The sequence below is a fragment of the Rhamphochromis sp. 'chilingali' genome (genome assembly GCF_963969265.1).
Source record: "Rhamphochromis sp. 'chilingali' genome assembly, chromosome: 2".
NCBI classification, from domain to species: Eukaryota; Metazoa; Chordata; class Actinopteri; order Cichliformes; family Cichlidae; genus Rhamphochromis; species Rhamphochromis sp. 'chilingali'.
The window spans coordinates 42,857,343-42,880,597 of NC_137930.1; the positions used below are offsets into that span (position 1 = coordinate 42,857,343).

A 23,255-nucleotide genomic window follows, 5' to 3' on the forward strand; every position below is an offset into this window, starting at 1 on the left:
GTGGGGGTGGTGATGATATCTCCCCCCATTGTCCTGGCTCCCTCTTGCCATAGAATATGTGATGTAACCCATCATTTTCTAGCCATGACAGCAGTTCCTTCTTCTGAATGTTGGAACACAGAGCTACATATATTCATTCTTTGCATGTTGTTCTGGGGTCTTTTGTGACATCTTGGATAAGTTGTCACTGCGTTCATGGGGTAAATTTCTGTGCCCGGTCACTTCTGGCAATGTTCACCACTGTTCCATGTTTTACAACAGTGCTCACTCTGGTTTGCCGGAGTCCCACAGCTTCAGGACTGGCTTTGTAACCTTTTTCTGACTCAGAGATTTAGAGATTTAGAAACTATATTCTGTGTTTACTAGTATTATCTTTGTCTAATATTTACATTTGTTTGATGACCTGTGTGACAAACATACACAAAAAATAGAAAATCAGGAAGGGGGCAAACACTGTAGTTATGAACTGCGGCTTGAATGACAGGGACATAGAACCTCACAGTTTTAATTATTGTAATTATTATATTAATTTTTGGTGATAAAAAATTAAAATGTTTAGCTGAAGCCTGTGACTGTTCTCAAACTAATGAAAAATGTGGAACCACATTTCTAAATGAAAATCACTGGAGGCAGACAATTGGAAAGCAGTAGAGTAAATCCTGGTTTAATATTTTCAAAATCGCTGGGATTTCTGTCATCCAAAAAACAAATATTGAAATTATAAATTGACTGGCTCTTATATAGCACTTTTCTACTCCCTCTGAGCACTCAAAGTGCTTTACACATTTGCCTCATTCAACCACACAAGCATTTTTTTTTTCTATGCAAGTGCTTTCTATCTAACATTCATACTCTGATAGATGCATCAGAGAGTAACTTAAGGTAGGTTTCTCACCCAAGGATATTTGGCATGGAGACTGAAGCAGACAGGGATTGAACCACCAATCTTCCCATTAGTAGGTGACCTGCTGTTCTTCCTGTGCTACAGCCCTCCCAAAAGATTAACATTATATTAAAAGAAAGAAAATGTAGGTATAGCGTTCAATAAAGACACCCTTTATAAAAATGTAAAGTTCTCTAGTTATTGCATTGACGAACTTGGATGACGGTGCTATCCACCTGCCCGCCCAGCAGAGTGACGATAATGCCCTATCAGCCTTTCATACCTGAGGGGTAGAAACCATTTTCACTCACATTCACATTCGTTTCTATACCAAAGCTGCAACCAATTCCAACAAATTGTCCCATTCAAACTTACCTGTGTTGTAGAAGACAGTGGAGTGGATGGTGCAGTTCTCAAACACTGTTTCAGAGGACCTGATGTTCTCAAAGTGACAGTCTTCAAACAGAGAGTCTTTAAATTTCACTGACTTCATCTCTATATTGATGAACCTATGAGAATGGGATGGACAAAGAGCCTTTCTCAAATCAAAGCACTGACTTGTGTTCTTGAGTTCAAATTTACCTCAGGAATATAAATCCTTAGGGACAGAAGGGCAATTTCAAAATAGAACCACAGCTTTCTTGGTAAATGTTACATATCAACACGTCAGTACCTGACTGCACCGAAACAAAATTATCTACAATCAAAAACTCCACTACAGGTATGTTTCCTTAACAGGTACTTAAACGAGGGAGAAGAAACTATTTAAGGGACTCATTTTATCAGTTTCTGTTTAAGCTGAATAACTAAATAACTAAGTGGAATAACTAAAGCAGAGTTTTGTCTCCAGAGGGTCCCTGCATACAGGGTAGTGTTTCTGAAGTTTCAGGAAGTAAGAAGTAAGCATACATTTTATGTGCCTAGTTTTTTAAGTGTGTTGTTTGTAGGTGACAACAATTTAGAAACTGCTGGAAAAGAGTTTTTAAAGGGATGAAATGATGACCATAAAGTCAATTTTTGAAGAAGACAATATTCACATAGGGTGTAGGTATGGTTTCAAGCAGCACTGTAAATACATAATGCACCATACTAACGTTGAATTTTCCTGCCTAACCCTAACCCAAATCCATGAGCATCACAGCAAAATTTATTCTAGTTTGCATTTCATCTGTTCCTGTTTCAGGTAGGTCATGACCAGTCGTTCCTCAAGCTTAGCTGTTGGCAGATTTCTCATATTTGAATCAGTAGAAGATAATGATTTAATTAGAACTTGGCTATATATAAGTTTTAAAGGATGCTATATAAAGGATGTTCAATAATCTACAAGAACACAAGTACAGGTGAGAATACAGATTGAGAAATGGAAAACATGGACTCTCACTTCTATTGCTATCAGCACAGAATCAGAATGGACAGTGGGCATAAATCCAAAACTGACACAAGTTGAAGCATGCAAAAGCATGTTGGAGTGAAAATGGTGGAACAATCTTCATGGCAATACAATGTATGGAAAAAGAAGCCCTGTTATAATCATGTGGTTCATGTCAAACTGAAAGTTAAACCTGATTCTGTGCATTTTATTCTAAAAGAGCATAGAAGTTTGTAAAATATATAACAAAATATACATTATATCTGTACTTAAAACTTGAAGATGCATTCCCTTATTTGAGAATGCTAAGGTTCAGCTGTGAATGGTACCTGCACAAGTGTAGAGCTCTAGCTCTAACCCCTATGTTAAAATACCCAGAGTTAGAGTATTAAGTATAGGTGAATATTGGTTTGCTGTTGTTGTTGTTTGTTTTTTAATATATATTTGGTAATACGAACAAATTGCAGCGATATGTTTTGGCAACAGCTGTATTTGAAGCTTTAGCTCAACTCTGAAGACAGATAAAAACAGCCGATGCCTGTGGATGTCCTTTTTAATAACTTGTCCTTCAGAGTCAGAGGTACAGCCCAAATCACAAATTGCCCTTAATTTAACCAAAATACATTACATCTCAATCCCTGTCCATTCCAAGCTATTTTTATTCAGTCAAATACCAACTCACCCTTTTTAGTTTTCACCTGTAGGAACTATTTTATGACAAACTGAGCCAGGAATCACACGGTACAGCAAGGGTTCTGTGGTTCTTTAGGCTTATGCCAAGAAAGCATACCAGTAACAAGCCAGAAAAAATTCAAGACTAAATCATATTCTTATATTTATCGCTGTGCAGGAGGATATTAATACTTATCTATCTAAATTATTGTAGGGTCTTTACCTTACAATAATAAAGCACTTTGAGGCAACTGTTGTTGTGATTTGGTGTTTAAAAAAAATAAAATTGAACTGAATGTTATTGAATTGATTTGAAAGTGTGTCAAATAAATATCTAAACGAATCACAAGCTGACCCTCATCCTTACTAGCAGAACTAGCTATTAATAATAATAATAATAATAATGGATACTTTATTGATCCCCATGGGGAAATTACTTGTTTTTCTCTGCATTTGACCCATTCACTCAGTGAAGCAGTGGGCAGCCCACTAAGCAGGCGCCCGGGGAGCAGTGTGTAGGGACGGTACCTTGCTCAGGGGTACCTCAGGGTAGCCGTTAAGTGGATTCGAACCGCCGACCTTCCGATCATGGGGCGACCTATTGCCACACTGGTGCTTAAGGTATCCACTAGATGACATCTGAGTAATAAATGGTGCAGCCAGTAGCATCACTGGTGCAAATGTTAGCTGAAATGGCTGTGTGGCACCCAGAGCAAGCATGGGTTTAAGCACCTAGAGTCGCTGCAGGCTTTGTTGGACAAGTAGACCAAGCTGCTGCAGAGCCTGCTGTCCCGGTTGGGAATGGCAACCTCTCCACCGGTCTCCAAGGTCATAGTAGTAAAAGGTGCTTTGGTTGTTCACTTAGAGTAGAAAAGGGCTATATAAATACCAGTACATTTACCATTTTCAAAGCAGACAGGACTGTGCGTTTTTCACCCTACTGAAGGATGCTGCCAAGGTGACTGGAGCTGGGGGAGTCTGAATGAGAACAATGGCTGCTGGAGCTGATGGTGACAGATATTCATTTATATGCTTCCACTGCAGACATCAGAATAGGTGAGGATGTGGCCATCATGCTAGCTACCATGTACCCGTACCCAACCTGCAGAACAAACACCTGCCACCCCTCCCAGGCATTTCCAGAATGAGTGTACACTCAAAGAGGTTGGTCAGGTGGTCTGGGCCACCAGCTCTCCAAGGCTCAGGATGAACATACACCATCCAGTAAGAATGCAATGAGGTATATGGGGTATACACCAAATCTGAAGAAATCTCTGGAGATCTACCTTTGGCGGCCCATACCCTGGGAGGGGTGACGGGCAGTAGTAGTATATGCCAGGCATGAGTGGATTCAGGCTGTACACAGTCACTAATCCACCAGAGCCTGGTTCAGAACCTGAGCTATGGTGGAGTTATTGTGTGTGGATTTTAAGCATGCACATAATAATTTTCACAGTTGTCCCATAGTGCCGGTGAAAATTAAATAGAGGGCCAAAACAGAATCAAGGCCGCAAATAGTTCCTGCCTTGCGTAGCTGCTGATTTTGTAAATAGACTGGCTGGGGTCTACCGGTAGCGTCTCCTTTCAGGCCAGGATAGACGAATGTCACTGAGCAGTGACTAAGTTTGTGGTAAAAGGCTTGCACCCATTTGCCACAGCAGATGCCCCCGATTTTCGGTAAGTGAATGTGTTTAATTGTAGGCAGGGACATTACTGGATATTCTTGTGTAATTGCTACAGAATAATTTATGTTATACGTTGTTATTGCTACAGAAGAATGTTTATTTTATTATTTTACATTTGCAATTTTTTTTCCTGGGGACCCTGTGACACCCCATTGAAGAGCCATAGGCTGGGGGGCTGGGAGGAGGTGCTGGCCGTCAGACTGGGGTCTGGGATGCGGGGCCTCCCTGCTACTGCAGATAAGGAGGTGGTCCGCTTGCCTCCACCCCAGAGAGATGGGTTACATCTCCTGGGTCTAGGTGCGGCTTGCCCCTCTGAGGGCGGTACCTGGACCTGGGATATAGAGTATGTTTGGGGAGTGCGACTATCTGTGCAGTGTCTATTTGTGTCTGTCTACACGTTGGGTGAGTGCCGAGTATTTGGTTGTGTATATGGGGGTAGGAATGCATGTTTGTGTCCGCGTGTGCCTGTTCGTCTGTGTCTATATGTCAGGTTGGGTCTTAGACTCAACCTCTCTGGGTACATCTCAGGCCCTCTAAAGTACGGAGGCCTATCTCCCCTCACCACACTCCCTTCAGGTGGCTGATGCCCTCAGACGTTGGTGCGTTGGTGGTTCTTGTCGACTGGGGCTGGGCGCTCATGTATGTACCGGCTCACTCCTGGTGGCCGATTGGCGGGGCCTGGCGCCTGTGACCCAGCTGGGCCCCTTCCGGGGGGTGGGGTGCCCTCAGGCCTCTGGGCCTGAAGCTCGGTCCTCTCTGGCATAGCTGGCTGCCGGCAGAGCCCGTGGGCACGCCACTGCAACCCCCTCTGGCCTCTGCTCCGTAGCTGCGGGGTGACCTCTCGTTTGGGGCTCTACTCAGCTCTTCCCAGGAGGGTGGCACGGTCCCCCCCCCCCTTTTTGGTGGTCCACCTCGGGTCCTTGTACTCTGGGGCCTCTGGATATCTGGGGCCTGGATCTCCTCCATACCTGCTTCATACCCTGGAGGACGGGGCTGTGGCTCCCCTCACTCCCTAGCAGATCGTTACATGGAGAAACCTTTGGAATACAAGCATGCTGATCCACACAGGTATGCACACAGGTGTACACACGGGTATTCACAGACGCGGACTACAGCTTTCTTGGCTGCTGCCTCAAAGCACATTGTGCGCTGTCTATCTTGCGTGCTGCACAATATCGTTTATTATTTAGTATCTACTGATATCTACTGCTAGCTAGTTTATTGTGATGGTGTTATATTTATTATGTTGCTCTTTGTTGTTTGCTTTCTCTTCTGTTTTTTTTTCTCCATACAGGTGATCCAGGTGTTTTGTTTGGTTTTTTTTCTTTCTTCCCCCCCTTCTCACCGTCTCTTCTCCCCTTTGGTTTTCTTTCTCTCCCTCTCTTTCTTTCATTCTTTCTCCCTGTCCTATCCCCCAGTCATGTCTGTCCCGTTTGTAGCAACTGAAAATAAAATAAATACATAATTATAATAAAGGTCAATCAAATGGACCAATGTGGCAAGGCCATGATGATCCACTTGGTAAAATAAATCCGCTCGGCATCTTTCTTGGCCTTAAGACAACAATTCTGATGGCTAAAGATCCAAACGGGACACACAAAAAAAAAAAAAAAAGAAAAAAAAAAAAAGAAGAGCCATAGGCTGGATCTCTTAAGATCTCACTGTTGGGTTTGTAAGGCCATGTTACTCCTAAATTTATATCTTGTTCAAAGAGAAGATATAAAACAAAGTTCTAAGCTATTCGACCTGTGTGTTCTCCTTTTTTAAAAAGAATCGATAAAGAATCGAATCGTTAAACAGAATCGAAAATGGAATCGGAATCGTGAAAATCTTATCAATACCCATCCCTACTTTCAGGTTATTTCCTCTCATAGGAATCCTGAAAGAGATTCTGACAGACCAGAGCACATCATTCATGTTCCACACACTGAGAGAGCTTTATGAATTCCTGTGTACAGGGAGTGCAGAATTATTAGGCAAATGAGTATTTTGTCCACATCATCCTCTTCATGCATGTTGTCTTACTCCAAGCTGTATAGGCTCGAAAGCCTACTACCAATTAAGCATATTAGGTGATGTGCATCTCTGTAATGAGAAGGGGTGTGGTCTAATGACATCAACACCCTATATCAGGTGTGCATAATTATTAGGCAACGTCCTTTCCTTTGGCAAAATGGGTCAAAAGAAGGACTTGACAGGCTCAGAAAAGTCAAAAATAGTGAGATATCTTGCAGAGGGACGCAGCAGTCTCAAAATTGCAAAGCTTCTGAAGCGTGATCATCGAACAATCAAGCGTTTCATTCAAAATAGTCAACAGGGTCGCAAGAAGCGTGTGGAAAAACCAAGGCGCCAAATAACTGCCCATGAAGTGAGAAAAGTCAAGCGTGCAGCTGCCAAGATGCCACTTGCCACCAGTTTGGCCATATCAAATCAAATCAAATCACTTTTATTGTCACATCACATGTGCAGGCACACTGGCACAGCACATGCGAGTGAAATTCTTGTGTGCGAGCCCCACAAGCAACAGAGATGTGCAAACACAACAACACAAACGAGCAAAATACAAGAATGGCCAACCTGAAACTAATAAATATATGTACAATATATAATAGTGTATGCATTTCTGGATGTGTATACTAAATATTTTCCTACGTGTGTGTGTGTGTGTGTGTGTGTGTGTGTGTGTGTGTGTGTGTGTGTGTGTGTGTGTGTGTGTGTGTGTGTATACACATTTTTACAAATTAAATAGTAAAAAATAATAATAATAATAATAATAATAATAATAATAATAATAAAATATATAAAATATACAGAGTTGAATATGTGCAAAACAAGTGGCATTTATATACAGTGTGGAGTGCATAATGTTGAAGTTCCAGTAGTGAAGCTGAGATGTCTATGACGTGTTCAGCAGTCTGATGGCCTGATGGAAAAAGCTGTCTCTCAGTCTGCTGGTACGGGACCGGATGCTGCAGAACCTCCTTCCTGATGGAAGCAGTCTGAACAGTTTATGGCTGGGGTGACTGGAGTCCTTGATGATCCTCCCCGCTTTCCTCAGGCAGCGCTTCCTGTAGATGTCTTGGAGGGAGGGAAGCTCACCTCCAATTATCCGTTCAGAGCACCGCACTACTCGCTGGAGAGCTTTGCAGTTGTAGGCGGTGCTGTTGCCATACCAGGTGGTGATGCATCCAGTGAGGATGCTCTCAATGGCACAGCGATAGAAGGTCCTGAGGATGCGGGGGCTCATGCCGAATCTTTTCAGTCTCCTGAGAAAGAAGAGGCGCTGCTGCGCCTTCTTCACTGTTTTGTTTGTGTGTACTGACCACGTAAGATCCTCAGCCAGATGTACACCAAGGAACCGGAAGCTGCTCACTCTCTCCACAGCAGCGCCGTTGATGGTGATGGGGGTGTGTACTTCTCTGCACCTCCGGAAGTCCACTATCAACTCCTTTGTCTTTGCGACGTTGAGGGTGAGATGGTTGTCTTGACACCAGTGGGTCAGGGCGCTGACCTCCTCCCTGTAAGCCGTCTCATCACCGTTGGTGATAAGACCCACCACTGTAGTGTCGTCCGCAAACTTCACAATGATGTTGGAGCTGTTAGTGGCTGTGCAGTCGTAGGTGTAGAGTGAGTACAGGAGAGGGCTCAGTACACACCCCTGTGGAGCACCAGTCTTGAGCACCAGTCTTATTTCAGAGCTGCAACATCACTGGAGTGCCCAAAAGCACAAGGTGTGCAATACTCAGAGACATGGCCAAGGTAAGAAAGGCTGAAAGACGACCACCACTGAACAAGACACACAAGCTGAAACGTCAAGACTGGGCCAAGAAATATCTCGAGACTGATTTTTCTAAGGTTTTATGGACTGATGAAATGAGAGTGAGTCTTGATGGGCCAGATGGATGGGCCCGTGGCTGGATTGGTAAAGGGCAGAGAGCTCCAGTCCGACTCAGACGCCAGCAAGGTGGAGGTGGAGTACTGATTTGGGCTGGTATCATCAAAGATGAGCTTGTGGGGCCTTTTCGGGTTGAGGATGGAGTCAAGCTCAACTCCCAGTCCTACTGCCAGTTTCTGGAAGACACCTTCTTCAAGCAGTGGTACAGGAAGAAGTCTGCATCCTTCAAGAAAAACATGATTTTCATGCAGGACAATGCTCCATCACACGCGTCCAAGTACTCCACAGCGTGGCTGACAAGAAAGGGTATAAAAGAAGAAAAACTAATGACATGGCCTCCTTGTTCACCTGATCTGAACCCCATTGAGAACCTGTGGTCCATCATCAAATGTGAGATTTACAAGGAGGGAAAACAGTACACCTCTCTGAACAGTGTCTGGGAGGCTGTGGTTGCTGCTGCACGCAATGTTGATGGTGAACAGATCAAAACACTGACAGAATCCATGGATGGCAGGCTTTTGAGTGTCCTTGCAAAGAAAGGTGGCTATATTGGTCGCTGATTTGTTTTTGTTTTGTTTTTGAATGTCAGAAATGTATATTTGTGAATGTGGAGATGTTATATTGGTTTTACTGGTAAAAATAAATAATTGAAATGGGTATATATTTGTTTTTTGCTAAGTTGCCTAATAATTATGCACAGTAATAGTCACCTGCACACACAGATATCCCCCTAAAATAGCTAAAACTAAAAACAAACTAAAAACTACTTCCAAAAACATTCAGCTTTGATATTAATGAGTTTTTTGGGTTCATTGAGAACATGGTTGTTGTTCAATAATAAAATTATCCCTCAAAAATACAACTTGTCTAATAATTCTGCACTCCCTGTATTATGTCGATTCTGACCAGTGGATATCACCCCTAGACAGATGGCCTGTTGAAGCAGCTGAATAAGACTCTAAAACCCACAATTCATAAGTTCATTAGTGATGATGAACACTACTAGGACCATTGATTGTATTGGTGATTGGATCTTCTGTTGCTTGCAGTGCAGAAGGTACTCCAGGCCTCCAATTCCATTTCCCTGTGAAAAGCTATTTGCTGGATACCACAAGATAAAGTGCTTATGTTACTCCATTACTCCACCACTAAATTATTTGCGAAGTGGCAAGGGCCCTTCAAAGTCACATGGCAAATGAATGATGAAGATTATGAGGTGATGCCAACTGACAGGGCAGGAGCAAGGCAAATTTATTATCCCAATCATGGAGACTGGTGAAGACTGTCTAACAATCCTGGCGAATGATAGATTGATTGATTTACAGGCAGACAAACAAATTCTATCAGTCTTGCTATGCTCCTTTGTGATGGCCTGGAGAACAGATGTTTCTGAATTGCAGCAGCCCTTTGCTGATGTGTTCTCCCCTCTACCAGATTGCACTAACCTCATACACATCATTGTGAGACTGCCTGGGTGCTTTTTCACATCACTGGATTTAAGGGCTACTGGTAGATTCCCTTGTCTCTAGAGTTTGCTTTTACCTATACCTAAGTACTTTTATCTAAAATTCACACACTTGCACTCCGATGGATGAATCAGGGGAAGCTCGGGCTTCAGTATCTGTCCAGAAGGAAGTGAGGATAACTTCACCAAGCCTCTGATTGTTAGGTTACTGGCTCGATCACTTTAAGCACAGATGACACAGGCAGTGTCCACATGAACCGTCATGCACACAGTCTCTATGACTGGGCATGTGAATTATTTAGAATTTAGTGATTCTGATTTCCTTATCGATCACTTAACAATTTACTCCCAGGAGAAAGTAAGTTGTTGCACTACTCATTACATCACTTTGCATTTCTCCATAAAATGATCTAAAATGCATTGTCTCATATTTACCATTTAACAATATAAACTTATCAGCTACAGTCCCACACACCAACACAAATCCCTATTTTAATGAAGCTCTTTCTCTTAGACCGGACAGGACAAAAGAAACCATTCTTTCCTTAGTTCAGACAGGAGATCATCTTAGAAGAGCCACCTCGACGGGACAAGTCTCGGCTGTCCATCTGCATCTAAACGACAAAGGTCACTCTTTTGAGGATGTCAATGTTCACATTTTGGACAGAGAAGACAGTGAAAGAGGAGTGAAAGAAGCCATCTATGTCCACTGTGAACAACCATCTTTAAACAGGCGGGGGTTTACGACACCAACTGTCTGCCATCTATAATCCAGTTTTGAGATCCCTTCCCAGACGGAATAACGCCCACTCACATCCTGGGCCATTTGACCTCAGTACATCCCATGATAAGGTGGGGCCAGGTTTCACAATGGGTTCACCCAAAACCTTGGCTGATTGTGACCCACACCCGTTTTCACATCTTGATTAGGTAGAGGGTCAATAGGGGGTCCATGTCCCTGTTGGAGACACTCCCATAGGCCTTAAAATCTGGGACTCTCCACCAGTTGCTCTTAGAACTGAAGAAGCTTCTCAGATGAGAGGGGAAACACCAGCGAATGAATATTAAATTACAGCATATTTAAGTAGATAAACCTCAAGCCAGCAGTGAATTTAAGCAGCATTAAAGCTTACTTGTCACGGATGTATTCTACTTCTTCATGGATCTGGTTCTCCAAAGGAAAGTCAAAAATCATGTTCTCCACTCGTTTTTTATGGATAACCTAGAGAGAAACAAAACAATGAAAATCTGTTTTCTGTGCTCAAATCTTGTTTGATTCATTTTTAACCCTTTAAAGCCAAGTTTATTATATTCGATATATGAGTTTTTGTAAGTGGTTTGCCTTCTGTGTCATCAGGGTGAATTTTTGTTGTTGTTGTTTTTACCCCCAAAAAGCTGAAATAAATGTTAAAATATATTTTGCAAAAAATACACATAGCTAAAAAAAAACAAAAACCGCCTGATGTAGCATATATGGTACAAATTAATACATAAAACACATACACAAGATAATACATCAACCAGATTTGAAATGATACTGTATTAAGACTCTTTTATGAGTAGATGACATTACCTGGACCTTAGACACATACTCTTCATGCTGAAGGTGTTTGATCATGTCAGGGAACCACACAGACAAGCCATAAAAGCTGTAAAAAACATGAGACGCTGAATTAACAAAAGGTTAAGAATAAAAGTGACTCGTCATCATATCACTTTAGACTCTAGACTCTATTCAGTCAGTCTGCCTCTGTCAGTGCCCCCCTGGGGTGGCTGTGGCTACAATGTAGCTTGCCATCACCAGTGTATGAATGTGTGTGTGAATGGGTGGATGACTGGATATGTAAAGCGCTTTGGGGTCCTTAGGGACTAGTAAAGCGCTATATAAATACAGGCCATTTACCATTTTGGATTCTGACATGTGAACTGCAATGTTGCCATATTTCATTCCCATATCTGTTGTGAGGTAATACCGTATACAATTCATGTTAGGGTAATTATTTCCTCAGTGATCTAAAAACCAGGGAGCAAATATTTAGAACGAATTCTCTGCTTCGCTGACCCACCTGTGGGTGGAGTTTCTCCTGGAGGCTGTCCTTTCTATGCCTGCTCATCAAGCTCTTGGTAGACAACTATTTAAAGATTTCCCAAATTATAACTATATTAAGAAACCGTGCAGGTAAGCTACCTGAACTCGACTCCCACAATAGTATTACATCTTTACTGTGACTCTGAATCCTGCTGCTCCTCTGAAAAAGAAAGTCTCTAGTAAGAAGTACTTGACTCCCTGGTGTAACTCTAAGATGTGCACCTTAAAGCAGATAACCATAAGCTGGAGATGAAATGGTGTATCACTTATTTATCAGATCTTCATTTAGTCTGGAAAAATGGATCGCTGCTCTTTAAAACAGCCCTAAACCTGGAAAATCTTACTATTCTCAGTAATTGTCAATAGCATAAATCTTACTAATCTTACTATTGAAGAAAAAACAACACCAGATTTTTCTTCAGCATTGTAGCCATGGTGACAAAATGTCAAAGGTCTGTTGAGCGAACCATTCCTTTAACTTCCTTGGACCTGGCGTCCACATATGTGGACATCACATTTTTGTTGTTTAGACCAAAATACTATATTTTGCTCTACAAGGGCCTGATATCCACTTACAAGGACATCATGCTGCCACTGTTCTATTGAAATTTTAAACGAATATCCTCATATGTGGATCTCATTTTTGCCAGAAACAAAAATCAGGTAAAAATCTGGCAATTCTTTGTTTTTACATTCATCAGGTCCCAATCAGCCCAAATATCAAAGAGAATTAAAAGATGCATGCCATTGGAAGAGTTCGGATCTTAGGAGATTAACCTTAATTAGTAACAACTTAATGAATTTCTTTACAAATAACTTATTATCACACCTTTGGCAGTTTTAGCCATTTTGACCACGTGTCTCTGTCTTATCTGGGGCAAATTGTTACCCAAATCAAGTCTGGCTCTCCCAGTGATGTCCTTCGCCATCGCTTTTTTAAAAGAAGTTTGGGAGACTATTGGACCTTATATTCAAAGGCTTATGAACAGCAGCCTGACTTTAGGTGATGTACCTGTAACTTTTAAACAGGCAGTGGTCCAGCTTCTGCTGAAACGCCGTGGCCTGGATGCCTCTTTGTTGTATAATTTCAGAACTATTTCAAAGCTTCCCTTTGTTCCTAAAATTTTGGAAACGTAGTGTCTTCACAGCTGCAGACTTTTTTAAACAGTCAAAAAAAAAAATTGCAGTATTTCAATCAGGTTTTAAAGCACTTCACACCACAGAGTCTGCACTTTTAAGAGTTTTTAATGATATTTTACTAACTGCTGACTCTGGGAATTCCGTGTTATTTGTGCTTTTGAATCTCACAGCAGCTTTTGATGCTGTAGATCACAACATTTTAATTTCTCGCGTAGAACATCATGTTGGAATTAGAGGCACAGCCTTGGAGTGGTTCAGGTCATATCTGTTTGACAGAAGTTTCTCAGTCTCACTTGGTAAATTTTATTCATCCTCTGCCCCCCTCCCATGTGGTGTACCTCAAGGATCCATCCTCGGGCCCCTTCTTTTTAGCATTTATTTACTTCCTTTTGGCCATATTATTAAAAACAAACAAACATAAAGTGTCATTTTATTGTTATGCAGATGACTGTCAGATTTATCTACCCCTGAAACTGTCATGGTCCCCGTGTCTCTCTGGCTGGCTCACACTGGCTACAGGTTTTGTTTTTGTTTTTCTCTTCCTCTCTGCCTCTCCCTCGCTCCTCTCTGCCTGGGCAGAGCTCGTTACAGGCTCTCGCGCTTGGCCCACACACCTGCGTGATTGTCACCACTTGCTGCTGATCTGGCTGATTTCCCCAGCTACTATTTAAGGCAGTGGCACAGAGCAGTTCGCCGTTGGAACGTTGAATCTCCTGAATATCCCCCTCCTGGACCAGATTACGGACCCTTCCTGTGTGTGGTGGTGTGAGTGAAGATTTGGGAGCCAGTGTGGTTGATGAGGAGTGAGTGTGAGGATTACCCCCTCTCCCTGGAGCCCTGGACCCCCCTCCCAATTCACTGTACATATATATAGCACTCAGGTGTTCCCCGTTGTTAATAAACTGATTTCTTTTGACTGTCTTCAAAAAACTCTGTCTGCTTGTAAGTCTGTCCGGTAGCCATGACAGAAACATAATGACCCTCACTCCCTCAGGCCTATTTTAGAATGCCTCAGAGCATGGTTGGCTCTGAATTTTTTTTTAATTTTAATGAAAAGAAGACAGGTCATTATATTTGGGCCGAGTGGCCCTGGTGTCCCACCACCTGACTTGGGTCCTCTTACATCCTGTGTCAAACCAATTGTCAGCAACCTTGGAGTAAAAATTGACACAGCTCTTAAAATGGACAAACAGATAGGTAGAGTGGTGAGAAATGGCTTTTTTCAGCTGAGGCAGCTCTCTAAAGTCAAACCTATTATCTCTTTTTGTGACTTAGAGTTTTACATGCATTTGTGACCACTCACCACTTGATTATTGTAATACACTTTATATTGGTATTGATCAGGCTTCACTATCCCACTTGCAAATGGTCCAGAATGCTGCTGCTCGCCTGCTGACAGGTACACACAAACACGAGCACATTAGCCCTGTTCTTGCCTCTTTACACTGGTTTCCTGTCCATTTTAAAATTCATTTAAAATTTTTATTGTTTGCTTTTAAAGTTTTGAATGGCCTGGCTCCTACTTACCTGTCAGACCTTCTACACCTATACACTCCACAAATGTCTCTCAGATCAACTGACCAGCCACTCCTTGCTGTCCCCATGTCGAGACTGAAACACCAGGGGGACTGAGCTTTCCCATATGGAAAAGATATATATAAATCTTATAAAGTTTGTATCTGTCTTGTGTGAAACTTGTATGAAAAGCATACAAGAGTGAAAACAGATATAAGATCCCTTCAAAAATTATATGAATGAAACTTGTATGTTTTGGATACTTCCTAAAACAATATATGAAAGTAATGAGAAAGTGGCCACTTTCATGAGTAAATCATATAAGCCTTATATGATTCACTATATGAAGTAGGCCAAATCTGATGCAAGTCTTTTATAAGTTTTTTTCTATTTCTTTTCCACATGGGTTCGCTGTTGTGGCCCGAAATTAAGGAATAAGTTGTCCCTCCATATTTGGCTGGCCCCAACACTTGAAATCTTCAAATCACTTTTAAAAACACACCTTTTTTCTAAGGTTTTTAAGGAGAAGAACCACAGTCAGCTTGTAGTCAGTTTTAGTCAGCTTTTGGTTGCTCTTAGTCTTTTTTTACTTTGTTAGTTTTATTTATTGTATATTTTATTGTCTATTTTACTCCTGTTTTAATATTTACTGATTTATTTTATCCCTTTTTTAATTTATGTATTTATTTTATTGTTATTTAACTTTCTTTGTCTGTTTAATGTATGGTTTTTAACTTTTATCTGTTTTTCTTTTACTGGAAAGCACTTTGGTCAGCCATGTTGTTTTTAAAGTGCTCTATAAATAAAGTTGGATTGGATTGGAAATAAGAATTTAACCATTAGAAAACATGTTTTTCATGAGTTTCTTCTTCATTCACCTTTTTCCACTTACTATGCATCTATACACCACTGCTTTCATTATGCATAAATTATTATTCATCTCTAGCTGTCATCCACAGTGTGCCTTTTATCCTGTCTTCCTCCCCTCAGCCCAACCAGTTGTGGCAGATGGCTGCCCGCCTGGTTCTGACTAAGGTTTCTTCCTGTTGAAGGGAATTTTCCCTCCCCACTGTTGTCAAGTGCTTGCTCAAAGGGGGTTGTGTGATAGTTGGAGTTTTCTCCCTTTTATTTTTAGGTCTTTACCGTACAATATAAAGTGCTTTGAGGCAACTGTTGTTGTGATTTGGCAGCATATAAATAAAATTGAATCAAAAGTTGAATTGAAATTGGGAACTTACCTGAAAGCCATGCAGAACCAGATGACAGCCATGAAGAGTGTAGCAAATCTCAGCTCTGCAGAAAGGAGAGATGCCACGTTCCTCAACACCTGGTTTACATATACAAACACAGAATGAGCCTAGAACCATGCAGTTTTTATTTATTACCACTGACTGCTTTGTTTCCAAAGCAAGGAAGTTTTCCCTCACATGACCTAATTGCTTTATAAGTGGCGACTGAAGACAAGGAATGTGGAGCTTGTTTTCAGCACCACTTGCTTTTCCACATTTTTGTTAACCCATTTCCACTTTTTCAAAAAAGAAAATTTTGATGATCAAACGCAGTCGGATGAGCATGTATCTTGCATGGCTGAGAGTGGACAGCCTGAGTTCGAGTATGACCCGAAATCTTTTAAAAAAAAATTCCATCTGGGATTAATACAATTTCTCTGATTCTGATTGCTGGAAACCCAAACAAAGCACGTAATAAGAGGCTCTAATGTAATCGTCCTGTTAATGTTGGTGGCGCCAGTTACACAATGGACCCAGAGCCAACAGTGCACGGGCAGGAATGCATTTCCGACACCTAACCTTTACCCACTCTTCCTCCAACAATGCCCAGGGCCCAACCAGGTTTTGGTGGTGCAGGATCTGCACGCAAACAAGCCAACCACAGCCTCATGTACACCCTGAACCCACTCCTCGGCCACACACACCTGTAGCTCATTTACTCTGGTCTGAATCAGTTAATGAGTTTGTAAACTTGTAGCTTTTGTCTTGGTTTGTTTCGTTTTCACACAACAAAAAATCCAATTGAACTCCAAATAAGCCAAAATCCATAATTACAAACCACACACTAATGTTCAGTAAACTCATTGGCCTGATGTGTTTGGGGAAAGAGAAACAAAAGTAAGTACAGGAAGAAAGTGCAGTGTTTTGTACTGCTGAACACAGAGAATTTATAGTTATTTCATGGCTAGCTGCTAGCCCGTAGAGACACAACTATAGTTCCCGCATTGAGAATACAAAGCATACAGCAGGATGTTTTTTTAGCTCAAACCTGCAACACACATGATAGTTGGCTCGGATCGGGGTCAGCACATGCTCAGACATTAAACAAACTGCTCTGGAGGGGTTTTTTTTTAACCGTACCGAGACCAGCCTATCCAAAGGATCTCGGTGTGGTTATTTTGGTCCACACTGTATTTACTGTGTTTTTTTGTTTGTTTGTTTTTTTGTTTTGGTTTGTTTGTTTTTCCATAACTTGTGTATCTGCAAATATACACATTCTGTATTTTTCACATGAAAGAAACTATACTGTGGTGCTAATTTCTTGTTTTTGATTTATGTATGTTTTGTTTTGTTTTGCTTTACTTTTGTTTCATATGTTGTTTGTTTAATTTAAGACTTAAAAAAAATTAAATGAATGAGAGGTAAAACTTGAGGGGGTAGGGACAAATAAGTAAATACTTCTGCCTACTCCTTTTCAAACAAATAATGGAATGATATTTTGTAATGATTGTGAAGGCACATGTTTGAAATGTTTGAAATAAAAATGAACTGAACTGAACACCTGCACAAACAAACTTCACCAAATGGGAGAATACAGCAGAGTCCCATTTGAATGGAGTAAACACTACAGGTGTGAAAAAAGACTCTTTTTAAACCATGTGGATCAACTCTCACCAGTAAAAACATGACAAACTTTTACACTTTATATTTTAGTCTATTAAATCAACTTTAGATTTAGTCTACTAAAAGTATAACTAAACTAAAAGACTTAAGATGTGTAAATTATGTTTAATAAAAATTTTAGTCAAAATTTTCTGTCAAAATTAACACTGGAGGTTTGTGTCAAGCAAATTCGAGCTCTGGTGCCAGAGTGTCATCCTCTTTATAGTGTGTGCTGTTTGCTTGTAACTTTCCTCCTAGTCAGCGGAGAAGAGTGTGTTTTGATCATTTATAATTGTTTTGACCAAACTACGTGTTTTGTGTTCTTCCTTGTTGGTGGTGATAGTAGCTTCTGTCTCTTTTAGTTAAGTTATTAACAAATAAATAATTAAAGTAATAAAAATAACAATAATAAATTCATTTGTGTCATGTCCTTTGACACTTTCAACCTGGAGAGTTTTATTGTTATTTCTTGACATCCCTTGAACTATCTAGGGGAACATAACATTTAACTAGGACAAACCCACATTCACCCTTCTCTGACCCCTCAGTAAATTCAATTTTATTTATATAGCGCCAAATCACAATAGGCACCTTATATTGTAAGGTAAAAAACCTACAATAATACAAAATAAGTCCAAGCCAGATTCTGAGCTAGAGATGGTGCTCCAGTCTGTGTTCCTACATACCAGTTTACAGAGTGTCAGTGAGCGTACAGCCCATCGTTGTACAGGTGTTCTTGTTGCACTCTGAACCTCGAAAAAACCGTCTTCAGTTGTTTTCGGTGTCTTGATGTGCACCACCTATAAAATAAAATAAAAAACGGGAAACTTTTTGAAAAACACTGCGAAGTAGCTTTTTCTTAACATAACAGAATTAGGTGTATTTACTTTACTTTATACATAAATTTATAGCAGAACAGACTTGGTTTCTCTCTCCTCATTTAATGCTTTTTCTTTATTTTCATGACTATATACACTGTAAAACTACAAATGAACACGTGGAATTATTTATTAAATAAAAAAGCGTGAAATAACTCAAAACATTTTTTATATTTCAGATTCCTCAAAACAGCCACCCTTTGCTTTGATTACTGCTTTGCACACTCTTGGCATTCTCTCGATGAGCTTCATGAGGTCATCACTTGAAATGATTTTCCAACAGTCTTGAAGGAGTTCCCAGAGATGCTGAGCACTGACGCTTTTGTCTTCACTCTGCGGTCCATCTCCGTCTTGATTGGTTTTAGGTCAGGTGACTGTGGAGGCCAGGCCATCTGGCGCAGCACTCCATCTCTCTCCTTCTTGGTCAAATAGCCCTTACTCAGTCTGGAGGTGTGTTTGGGGTCACTGTCCTGTTGAAAAATAAATGATGGACCAACTAAACACAAACAGGATGGGATGGCATGTTGCACAGGATGTGTGATAGCCATGCTGGCTCAGTGTGTCTTCAATTTTCAATAAATCCCCAACAGTGTCACTAGCAAAGCACCATCACACCTCTTCTTCCATGCTTCATGGTGGGAATCATGCATGTAGAGACCTTTTCTGCATCACACAAAGACACGGTGGATGGAACCAAAGATCTTAAATTTGGACTCATCAGACCAAAGCACAGATTTCCACTGGTCTAATGTCCATTCCTTGTGTTTCTTGGCCCAAACAGATCTATGCTGCTTGTTGCTTTTCCTTAGTAGTGGTTTCTTAGCAGCTATTTGACCATAAAATCCTGATTAACACAGTCTCCTCTGAACAGTTGATGTAGAGATGAGTGCTACTGGAACTGAGTGTGGCATTTATCTGGGCTCTAACCTGCGGCACCACAGGGAACTGTGCTGTCCCCTCTTCTCTTCACCCTGTACACCTCTGACTTCTGCTACAACTCTGAATCATGCCTTCAGAAGTTTGCAGACAACACAGCCATCATGGGGTGTATCTGGGGTGATTAGGAAGAGGAGTACAGGAGGCTGGTGAGGAACTTTGTTACACGGAGTCGCACAAACCACCTGCAACTCAACACCTCAAAGACCAAGGAACTGGTTGTGGACATCAGGAGGTCCAGACCAGGTTCACTGCCAGTTCAGATAGAGGGAGAGGAGGTGGAGGTGGTCAACAAGTACAAGTACCTTGGATTGTGGGTGGACAACAAACTGCATTGGTCATGCAACATGCAGCACCTGTACGTCCTCAGGAGACTGAGGTCTTTCAACATCTGCAGGAAGCTCCTGAGGATGTTTTACCGGTTGGTGGTTGCAGGAGTACTATTCTATGCTGTGGTGTGCTGGAGGAGCAGCACAGTAAAGAAGGACTCATCCAGACTGAAAAAACTAATCAGGAAGGCGGGCTCTGTGGTTGGCATGAAGCTGGACACTCTGGTGACAGTGGCAAATCAAATCAAATCACTTTTTATTGTCACATCACATGTGCAGGCACACTGGCACAGCACATGCGAGTGAAATTCTTGTGTGCGAGCCCCACAAGCAACAGAGATGTGCAAACACAACAACACAAACGAGCAAAATACAAGAATGGCCAACCTGAAACTAATAAATATATGTACAATATATAATAGTGTATGCATTTCTGGATGTGTATACTAAATATTTTCCTACGTGTGTGTGTGTGTGTGTGTGTGTGTGTGTGTGTGTGTGTGTGTGTGTGTGTGTGTGTGTGTATACACATTTTTACAATTTAAATAGTAAAAAAAATAATAATAATAATAATAATAATAATAATAAAATATATAAAATATACAGAGTTGAATATGTGCAAAACAAGTGGCATTTATATACAGTGTGGAGTGCATAATGTTGAAGTTCCAGTAGTGAAGCTGAGGTGTCTATGACGTGTTCAGCAGTCTGATGGCCTGGTGGAAGAAGCTGTCTCTCAGTCTGCTGGTACAGGACCGGATGCTGCAGAACCTCCTTCATGATGGAAGCAGTCTGAACAGTTTATGGCTGGGGTGACTGGAGTCCTTGATAATCCTCCCCGCTTTCCTCAGGCAGCGCTTCCTGTAGATGTCTTGGAGGGAGGGAAGCTCACCTCCAATTATCCGTTCAGAGCACCGCACTACTCTCTGGAGAGCTTTGCAGTTGTAGGCGGTGCTGTTGCCATACCAGGTGGTGATGCATCCAGTGAGGATGCTCTCAATGGCACAGTGATAGAAGGTCCTGAGGATGCGGGGGCTCATGCCGAATCTTTTCAGTCTCCTGAGAAAGAAGAGGCGCTGCTGCGCCTTCTTCACTGTTTTGTTTGTGTGTACTGACCACGTAAGATCCTCAGCCAGATGTACACCAAGGAACCGGAAGCTGCTCACTCTCTCCACAGCAGCGCCGTTAATGGTGATAGGGGTGTGTACTTCTCTGCACCTCCGGAAGTCCACTATCAACTCCTTTGTCTTTGCGACGTTGAGGGTGAGATGGTTGTCTTGACACCAGTGGGTCAGGGCGCTGACCTCCTCCCTGTAAGCCGTCTCATCACCGTTGGTGATAAGACCCACCACTGTAGTGTCGTCCGCAAACTTCACAATGATGTTGGAGCTGTTAGTGGCTGTGCAGTCGTAGGTGTAGAGTGAGTACAGGAGAGGGCTCAGTACACACCCCTGTGGAGCACCAGTGTTCAGTGTGATGGGGGATGAGGTGATGCTGCCCAGTCTGACCACCTGGCGTCTGTCAGACAGGAAGCTAAGGATCCAGCTGCAGAGGGAGCTGCTCAGTCCTAGATCCTGCAGTTTCCTGTCCAGCTTCGAGAGAACGATGGTATTGAATGCTGAGCTGTAATCTACAAACAGCATTCTCACATACGTGTCTCTCTTCTCCAGGTGTGACAGGGCAGTGTGTAGTGTCAGGGCTATGGCATCATCAGTGGACCTGTTGTGGCGGTATGCAAACTGTAGAGGGTCCAGTGAGTCGGGTAGTGCAGAGCAGATGAAGTCCCTGACCAGCTTCTCGAAGCATTTGCTTACGATGGGGGTCAGGGCTACAGGTCGCCAGTCGTTCAATGAGGAGATGGTGGAGGATTTGGGTACAGGGACGATGGTGGCCATTTTGAAGCAGGCTGGGACTACAGGCAGAGAGAGGGAAAGGTTGAAGATGTGCGTGAACACTCCAGCCAGCTGAGCCGCGCATGACCTGAGGACGCGGCCGGGAATCCCGTCCAGACCAGTAGCTTTGCGTGCGTTCACCTTCCTGAAGCACTTCCGCACATCCTCCTCAGACACAGTGTGCGCACTGACGTCATCCGCGGTGCGCACACTGTCCGGTCTCATGGTGTTCGCTGTGTCGAATCTAGCGTAGAATACGTTTAGATCCTCACACAGAGAGGCCGTGGTCTGCGGTGTGCTGGTTTTCCCTCTAAAGTCTGTGATCGTGTTTAGTCCCTGCCACATACTCCGAGGGTTGTCAAACTGTTGCTCCACCCTGTCCCTGTACTCACGTTTGGCTGCTTTGATCGTCTTCCGGAGTTGGTAATGTGCGTGTTTGTAGTCCGATGTGTTCGCGGAGGCAAAGGCGGTGCTCCGTGCCGCCAGTGCCGCGCGAACATCTCCGTTAATCCAGGGTTTTTGATTTGGGAAGGATTTGACTGTTCTGGATGGGACGACATCTTCCACGCATTTCCTGATAAATCCACAGACTGAGTCTGTGTATTCATCAATGTCTCTGGCGGCCACGTGAAACATTTCCCAGTCCGCGTGATCAAAACAGTCCCGCAGCGCAGACTCCGATTGGTCCGTCCAACAGTGCACCGCCCTCCGGGTTGGAGCTTCCTGTTTCAGCTTCTGCCTGTAGGCGGGCAGGAGCAGGATGGAGCAGTGATCTGATTGGCCGAATGGGGCGCGGGGGAGGGCTTTGTACGCATCCCGGAAAGAGGTGTAACAGTGGTCGAGTTGCCGGTTTCCACGTGTGTTGAAAAGGATGTGTTGATGGAGTTTTGGTGAGACTTTCTTCAGGTTTCCCTTATTAAAGTCTCCGGCTGTGATAAACGCTGCCTCTGGGTGTGCGGTTTCCTCGCTGCTGATCGCGCTGTACAGTTCCCTGAGTGCACGGTCAGTGTCGGCTTGTGGGGGAATGTAAACGGCCGTAATAATCACTGCTGTAAATTCCCTCGGTAGCCAGAATGGCCGGCACTTAATAATCAGGTACTCCAGGTCCGGTGAGCAGAAGGATTTGACCGGGTGCACGTTCGCATAATCACACCAGCTGTTGTTGATCATGAAACACACACCACCGCCTCTGCTTTTCCCAGTAAGATCCTGTGACCTGTCCGCGCGGTGCACGGAGAACCCCGGCAGTTGTATTGCGGAGTCCGGTACTTTGTCCGATAGCCAGGTTTCTGTGAGGCAGATCACGCAGCAGTCCCGCATCTCTCGCTGGAATGAGATCCGTGCCCGAAGCTCGCACAGCTTGTTCTCCAGAGACTGCACATTAGCCAGTAATAAACTGGGTAACGGTGGTCTGTAAGTGCGCCGTCTCAGTCGAACCAGAACGCCAGATCTTCTCCCTCTGCGTCGGCGTTTGCGGCCTCCAGGGCCAGAGAACAAAGGCGTCTCGGTGGGATGAATGGGGGGTCTGCAAACGGAGCGTCCGTGTTGCAAAACTTGAACTCCGGAAAGTTATAAGAAAGACCGTCTTTTATGTCCAGTAAGGTTTGTCGGTCGTA

The 23,255-nt window shown here is 42.7% G+C and overlaps 1 protein-coding gene across 2 annotated transcripts in view; it reads right to left on the minus strand.

Annotated features, from left to right (window-relative positions):
* The window catches only part of LOC308393164 (synaptic vesicle glycoprotein 2B-like), a 50,585-nt gene that overhangs the window by 9,857 nt on the left and 17,473 nt on the right, over positions 1 to 23,255 (minus strand). For both annotated transcript variants that reach the window (XM_080876698.1, XM_080876697.1), the window contains 5 exons: positions 18,291 to 18,404; positions 15,952 to 16,040; positions 11,543 to 11,618; positions 11,103 to 11,191; positions 1,259 to 1,392 (listed from right to left, as the gene is read on the minus strand). In XM_080876698.1, the coding sequence (XP_080732824.1) occupies positions 1,259 to 1,392; positions 11,103 to 11,191; positions 11,543 to 11,618; positions 15,952 to 16,040; positions 18,291 to 18,404 (502 nt within the window). The remainder of the gene's footprint in view (positions 1 to 1,258; positions 1,393 to 11,102; positions 11,192 to 11,542; positions 11,619 to 15,951; positions 16,041 to 18,290; positions 18,405 to 23,255) is intronic.